This window comes from Crocuta crocuta, unplaced genomic scaffold, assembly GCF_008692635.1.
Source record: "Crocuta crocuta isolate KB4526 unplaced genomic scaffold, BGI_CrCroc_1.0 scaffold1112, whole genome shotgun sequence".
NCBI lineage: Eukaryota > Metazoa > Chordata > Mammalia > Carnivora > Hyaenidae > Crocuta > Crocuta crocuta.
In genome coordinates, this window is record NW_027527161.1 from 144,326 (window position 1) to 152,517 (window position 8,192).

At 37.1% G+C, this 8,192-nt stretch overlaps 1 protein-coding gene across 1 annotated transcript in view; it reads left to right on the forward strand.

Annotated features, from left to right (window-relative positions):
* ALG13 (ALG13 UDP-N-acetylglucosaminyltransferase subunit) overlaps positions 1 to 6,403 on the forward strand; it is a 62,015-nt gene extending 55,612 nt beyond the window's left edge. Inside the window, exons 27-28 of the mRNA XM_077763050.1 lie at positions 2,062 to 2,247; positions 5,497 to 6,403. Coding sequence (XP_077619176.1) covers positions 2,062 to 2,247; positions 5,497 to 5,759 — 449 coding nt within the window. The 3' untranslated portion in view covers positions 5,760 to 6,403. The remainder of the gene's footprint in view (positions 1 to 2,061; positions 2,248 to 5,496) is intronic.
* Positions 6,404 to 8,192: the final 1,789 nt, after the last annotated feature.

An 8,192-nucleotide genomic window follows, 5' to 3' on the forward strand; every position in this document is an offset into this window, starting at 1 on the left:
AAAGTTGTCTTTATAAAATCTCTCTGAAGATGATAATAGGTCTATTTTCTATTTTAGCCTCCCAGTGCTTCAGTTCCTCTTATAAAATAGTTGCTAAATTATAGCAGCACAACTTCAAGCATGTATTGGCCTCCATATTTAGTATCCTATATATGTCAACCCTTCACTATGTTTTTCTGATTCAAAATAATAAATGAATTATTTCTCCTGCTTAATTGAAACATTTTTATGGTTATTTCTACACGTTACTGTGAAAAGTAATTGGACGAATTCAAAGATATTTGAAGGGCTATATTATTGAGAGACAGAGATAGCATTAGAGCATGGGAAGGGCAGAGAGAGGGAGACATAGAATCTGAAGCAGGCTCCCGGCTCTGAGCTGTCAGCACAGAGCCTGATGCAAGGCTTGAATCCACAGACCATGAGATCCTGACCTGAGCCAAAGTCGGACATTTAACTGGCTGAGCCGCCCATGCACCCCAGGGCTGTATTATTTCTAAAGCACCTATGTGTTCATAGATATTTACAAACACTGATTTTCACCACTCGAGTTGTAGAAGGGTGAGAGTTCTGACAAATATCTTCCTATTGCTGAAAGGTATTTCTGACTTTAGGTAAGAGCTCTTTTATTTTTTCATTCAGGAATCATTTCCCCCCTGAAATACACCTGACTCACGCTATAAAAAGACGGCATATTTCCTAAAAAGGAATGATAACATTTGAAGAGTGGGCAGATGATAGTAAACTAGACAGTCTCCTTGATAATGTTCAGAGAAGTTCATATTTCCAAAGACTGATTTCACTAAAACTTGGTATTATCATTTCCAGAAAACCATCTCCAAATGTCACACATTTATAAATTAAGACTAGTGGATTGATTTTTTTTTTGTTGTTCTTTTGTACTGTTTACTAAATTCAGTTTCAGGAATTGAAAATATAAACTACTTGTGCTTTCAGTTATGTTAGTTTCCTATATTTACATGTGTAAACATAATTCATTTCAGATGGAAGAGGAATTTTAAAACCTTCTCCTGCATTTTACTTAATGAGAATACAAGGACATGCAGAATAGTTATTTCAATACTTCTTTAAGTAATAGCATTCATTTTGGTATATCTGAAAAATACTAAAATATAAAGGAAACTGAAATCTTTTGCACAANAATAGTTTATTTCTTTTATAACATATTGACTGTACTGTGTAATTTTGTAAACTTTTAAGTTAACAATATGAGCATTTTGTTAAATATTTGATAGCATGATTTTTTTATCGCCTGTACTGTATCCCATCACGGATATATTTAATCTATTTCCCTGTTTAATATTTCATAGGTTGTTCACTGTATTTTGCTTTTTTAAAACCATGACATATCATTGACTCACAATGTTAGGTTAGTTTCAGGTGTACAACATGGAAATTTGATACTATGTTGTCATTCTCCTCACAGATATAGTTCCCAAATCTGTCGCCATACAATACTACTAGAATACTACAGTCTATATATTCCCTGCTCTGTCTGTACCTTTCATCCTTGTGATTTATTCCTTTCTTTTGCTTTTTTGAAAAATTTTTAAATATTTTTTATTTATTTTTGAGAGAGAAGGCAAGTGGGAGAGGGACAGAGAGAGAGGGAGACACAGAATCCGAAGCAGGCTCCAGGCTCTGAGCTGTCAGCACAGAGCCCTATGCAGAGCCCAAACCCACAAACCGTGTGTGAGATCCTGACCTGATCCAAAGTCGGATGCTTAACCAACTGATCCATCTAGGCGCCCCTCCACTCTTTTGCTTTTAAAAATAATGCTATAAAACATATCTTTATATCCAGGTCATTGTGTGTATCTGTAATTTTCCTAAAGGAATTCCTGTGCTCAAATATTAGATACAGCTGCTGCTAAAGATCTTAAAGTTGTAGTAGAGAATAGATTTCCTCATGTTCTGGTTTTTTTCAGGGAAAAATAAAGTCATTGCTTCCTTTTCCTTAAAATCATAGCCAAACTTTTTTAGTGAGGAAGTGTACTACTTTAAGTAAAGGGATAAGAAATTGTTTCTTTTCTTTCTTGCCCAAGTGCTATCACCACAACTACTGGCACTCCATGGTCTATGTGCCACAGATGCAGCAGCAGCAGCTTCATGTAGAGAATTATCCAGTCTCTGCTGAGCCACCTCCTCTGGTAGATCAGAACATCCCCCAGTGGTATAGTGAGGTGGGGAGACAAGATACTACACAGGTGGAAGCATCAGGAAATGGTGAGTATGCAATGAGATTGTCTGCAAGAAGGACAATTTTATTTTATTGTGTGTAATGTATTTTTTAAAAATTGTTAATGTTTTTGAGAGAGAGTGCACGCGTATGCGGGGGAGGGGCAGAAAAAGAGGGAGAGGATTGGAAGTGGGCTCTGTGCCTACAGCAGAGAGCCCGATGTGGGGCTCAAACTCACAAGCTGAGATTGTAACCTGAGCCAAAGGCTGATGCTTAACCAAGTGAGCCACCCAGGTGCCTCTATTGTGTGTAATTTAATAAAGCTCTGATATTTAATTTGGTCCAAATTCTAGACTTGTGTGTTTTTAAAGAATGGTTTGTGGGCCCTTGGGGTTCCTGAGACCCTCTTAGGGATCCATAAAGCCAAAAAGTATTCATCAGAATACACAGATCTTAGAGATTTTATTTTTCCCTTTCACGGTTAGGTCTTGCATTGAGGATGTAAAAATCAGTAATGGGTAAACTGCTGCTACCTAAGCACAAATCAAGAGGGGGCACCAAACTGTACTAATAATTGTTGTATTCGCTGCCATATACACTCATGATACAGAAATGCCAGTTATCTATCTATATATATTTTTCAATTTTTAAAAACGTTTTATTTATTTCTGAGAGAGAGAGAGAGACAGCGTGAGCAGGGGAGGGTGAAAGAGAGAGGGAGACACAGAATTAGAAACAGNCATGGGAAGTATTCATAAAGTAGTGTGCATACTGAAGTATGATTCACTTAAGGATTTGTGAGATTGACTAATAAGCTGAACTAGCTCTTTTTATGCAACACTATTTTTACTTGCCATATAGACAGACTATGGTTATTTAGACTTAGAGATCTGGCAGACATTTTCTCAATGTGAGCCTGTCACTTCAAGAAAAAAAGGACTGATAGAATTTGTTGTCAAAGATAAAAATTCCAGCTTTCAAATAAAAATTAGAATTTTGGAAAACTTTTATCTGCTACCATGAGCTTGACAGCTTCTACTTAACTTTTCTTATAAGATAGCTGGGACTTTTGGGGTGCCTAGCTGGCTCAGTTTGTAGACCATGCAGCTCTTGATCTCAAGGTTGTAAGTTTGAGCCCCATGTTGGGTGTAGAGATTATTTAATAAATAAAATCCTAAACAAACAAACAAACAAAAGGATAGATGGGGTGCTCCTGAATGGCTCAAGTCGGTTGAGTATCCGACTTCGGCCCAAGTCATGATCTCACGGTTTGTGGGTCTGAGCCCTGCATCAGGCTCTGTGCTGACTGCTTGCTCAGAGCCTGGAGCCTGTGTCAGATTCTGTGTTGTTGTCTTTCTCTGCCCCTCCCCCACTTGTGCTGATTCACTGTCTCTAAAAAAATAAATAAATGTAAAAACAAAAAAGAAAGATTGATGGGGCTATAAAGTAATGTGTTTTTTTACACTGTACAATGAAATGTGTCAACATTTGGGAGATTAATAACTGTGAAATAATATTTTTCTAATTACCAATGAACGGTGTTACCTGTGTATGGTTTTGTAAAAGATCTATTCAAAGTACAAGATAAAAACAGTGGGTTTTAATGTTCACAGAGTATGAAAAAGTCCACCTTGCTGCTAACCTTTGGGAACTGCCACTTAACCTAGTTTTGGTGTAGCATCAAAGAATACAAGTATCTGAAAAGGCTGGTTATTAAAAGGCTTCTCTTCCAAGTACATCTGTAGGAGGGAAGNATGTGAGAATCCAGCTGTCCTCTATTAAGCCATACATTTAAGATTTGCACAAGTGTGTAAAAACAGTTGGCAGTTGTCTCATAATATTTTTGTTTTGGAATATAAACTTTTCATTAAAAATCTTTGTGTTAACATTAATGGGCTTTTTTTTTCCTACTAGAATTAAGAAATACTTTTAACTTTCTCAGTTTAATTCCTAATACAGTAAATATTGATAGATAAAATTCACATAGACCAAACTATTTGGGATCCTCAGTTTTTAAGAGTGTAAAGGGGTCCTGAGACCACAAAATTGGATACCACAGTGCCAGACCACAAAAATGGTTGCTCTGGTTCAGAGTACTGTATAGATAGAAAGATATTTTAAAGGATTTAGAATAGGATCTTTGGACTGCCCTTCTTGAAAGAATCAGTAGGAGGTAGAAAAAATGACGTAGAGACAAATCTAACCAAGTCTTTTTCGCATTCCAGCACTGCTACTTGATGGTTGTGATCTCAGCTAAGTTGCTTAACCTCCCTAAGTCTGATTTTATGTACAATGGGGAAATAGTTGACTTGCCAGCATTGCTATAAGAACTAAATGAAATACACTATATGTATATACTAAATGTATAAGTATGATGTGTCTGGTGCACGTGAGAAATGTGAATTCCTTTTTGTTCCTCCCCCCTTTTAAAGCATATTAATGGTTAGGGAATATTAGCACTATAGAATATGATCCCTAATGTGGTAATATGATAAGGCCCATAGTAATAAAAGTTAAAGTGCCAACCTCATTGTGTTTTTGTGGTGTGTACCTTTTATAGAGCTATTTTTAATTGTAGTACACCTTGAGGCAATGCAGTGGTAGTCTTTATTCCACAGATAATAGCTCATCTATGTTGCCCCAGGTAACGAAGGACTCCTTTTTAACATTTACATAGTCAGTATAGCGAAGTCAGAACAGCATCTATTTCCACTAAAAGTCATTCATGGTAGCTAAGTGGTGTAACATTAAAATGATGCTAGGATCTTAATGCCAGTCAAGAGATGACACTTAAATATTTGGTCTTTAGGATGCTTTTCAGAACTATACCTTCAAGTATAGGCACTTGAGTTTTTCATTGAAGTAATACAAAAAGGTCATTTGGGTGATAGGTGCTACAGTAGAAAACTATTGGGTAACTTACTTAGGACCTACCCTTATGAGAACTTCATTGACTAGAAGGACTCTAGAGAATGTTTATGTATGTATGTAATCTGTGGGTACCTAGATCATCCCAGAAAGATAGCTGTCTCTAGGTAGAATACATTTGACACATTATAGATGCATGTGTACACATGCACCCTTAAATTTCCTTCATTGGGAAATTTTCATATAAGCTTATAGTAGTCTGCTTTAGTCACTAGTGTTCATATCTAAAGTGCTCTTGCCACATTTGCTGTGATCTTTCCTATAGTTAGTGCTAAAGTTCACTTTTACCTGTAAGGACATCTATTTCTGTTGATGTTTTAGTGAATCTTTGTATATAAAGTATGTACTATATGCATTCTTTGTTTCAGGTACTTTTCCAAGTGCTGACCCTGCATCTGTCCCTCATGGAGCAGTCTATTATCCAATGATGTCAGATCCCTATGGGCCTCCACCTTTGCCAGGTTTTGATTCCTGTCTTCCTGTTGTGCCTGATTATCCCTATGCCCCCTGGCATTCAGTTGGTGCAGCATATGGTGGCTCCTCTCAAATTCATGGTGCTATGAATCCTGGGCCAGCTGGCTATATTGCTTCACCTCCCTCAGCTTCTAATTACATACCTCAGAATATGTAAGCTTCAGCAGTATGAAGTATTCTTGCACTGCCATTTTTTGCTGTTTTGGTTTTTTAAAAAGTGTTTTATGTTAGTGTTTAAGTGATTTAGGTGGTTAAGGTGGTTACTATTGTATCTGTCTTTAAAATTATTTTATCTTTTGATTTAAAATACTACTTTAAATAAAGGAATATTACTTTGGGTTGTGGATAGGGAAATGGAGATGGATGTACAGCTAGCCCCATGTTGAGCATATTTCATTGTATTCAGCTGTTCTCCTGTGAGCCAGCTTGTCAACTTTGTATTAGCTGATGGTTCCAGTTGATAAAAGGAATAAATAATAGAATCTATTTCCTTGGTTCAGATGTCACACATCATATTAAACCGTGCAAAATTGGAATAACTTTCACTTTTTTCTAGACAATAAACAATCAAGAGCATTGGCTTCTGGATAACTACATATTAAAATGAGTGACTTCAGATTTCTTAAGAATTGTCTGAATTGAGTTGTGTTCTGTGATGTTAATCAGTTTTGAAGGCTCATGGTGCTCTGCCTTAGATTTATTCCATATGCTATTGTTTAATATTGGATTTATGTAACTGTTTTACTGCACAGTATTGAATTGGTGTCCTTTGCACATTTAGCAGTAAATAAAATTAGCATTTAAAATTGCTAAAAGGAGTGAGGTTTTCTTCCTTGTTTTCTTTTTAATGGCAGCAACGTGTACCAGACATGATTGTTGTATACATTTTTCCCCTGCTCTCTTGGTGGCAAAAGAATGTGAATTTATGACATGAACTGGTGGGGGCCAGTTGAAATGTTACTTAATCTCAGGCTGTTACAGCACATACAACCATGTCTAGTTCTTTTTCCCATGAGTATATCCCTTTTTAAGTTGTATTTGTGTTTGTGTGTTGTTGTTTTTAATCTTGACCCCCATACCGAACTTTAATCTGGACTTACTTTCTCATTATGTTTTACTTCCAATAGCTGTATCTTTCTGTTTTCAGACCTGTCTTCTATATCTGTAGGCCTGCCTTGCAGACTTTCTGTGAGACCTATTTCATCAGCCTTTCTGTCTTTTCCCTTTCATCTACCCAAAGACCACAGAATCTTCTGAACCTGTCAGTTCTCTTCTGAGGGGTTGTTTATAATGAATGCTTTGCTATATCTCACCTGACAGCTATTTAAAAACGTGTTCTTTGGTTGCCACAAAAACCTATTTATAATGCCATCTTTAAAGGTTCTTTATGCTTGTGAATCTGTCCATTCCCCNGAACAGGAATGGAAGCCATTGTAAAAAAGATCTGCTGTCTTCAGTGTACTGTTCTCAAGATAATTGATAGTAATGAGTTCAAATCCATGTACTCATTCAGGTTCCTCTTTTCATAATGGATCCGGAACTAGTTGTGTTTTGTTTTTACCTCAAGTCCCACTGTACAGGTTGGCATCAGGCTTTAGTAAGGAGAGATGGGACAGCTGTGTGCAGATCTTTATAACAGCCTGGCCATATTCATGTTCTAGCTTCTTCTCTCCTAACCTCCTGGGTCCTCCATTTGTGCAGCCTACAAATTGTTCTAAGTAGAGGTTTATTTTAGTCAAGCTTAAAACATGGAGCGACCCCTCTCCAACATTTTTCAAATACACTAATGTTTCTGCAATACACATAACTCACAGCAAGTGATTGTCCTGTACCTTCAACTCTCAGTGATTTACTAATTAGCTTCTAAGGGTGGTTTAGAAGTTCCTAGTCTATCTTGAAAATGTGGGTCTGAAAATCAGTTTTGAGACAAGCATGTTTACCTTAGGCTTCCAGTTGATATGTTTTTATTTTAAATTTGTAGGTTGTTGCTTTGCCTTGAGTTCCATTACTAATTTGATTTAATGAGGTGGTAGTTACTTAACTTAGCCAGAAAACTGGAGATCAGTGGTGTGCACTAGATCAACCTAATTGTTAACTATTACCAGTGTGGAAATCAACAGCATTTATGGTCTGTTAGAACATACAAGTATAGAGGCGCCTGGGTGGCTCAGTCCGTTAAGCATCCGACTTCGGCTCCAGTCTTGATCTCACAGTTCAGGAATTCGAGCCCTGTATCGGGCTCTGTGCTAACAGCTCAGAGCCTGGAGCCTGCTTCAGATTCTGTGTCCCTCCCTCTCTTCCCCTCCCCTGCTCACACTCTAGGTCTGTCTCTCAATAATAAATATTAAAAAAATAAAACCCTACAAGTACAGTCTGCTCATTTATGTATTACAATCTGTCTTCTCACATAATCAAGGATGAACTCTGACCCTCCTGTTTTGGGAGTTGAGGGGGGGGGGTTGAAGGTAGCCTTTACCGTGGCATAAGTCTGCAGTGGTTTTTGAAAGTAGCTTCCAGATAAAAAGGAAGTGTTTTCTTTCTGGTAATTAAAAAATCCTGACTTAATATGTTTAATCAACCTATAGTATAA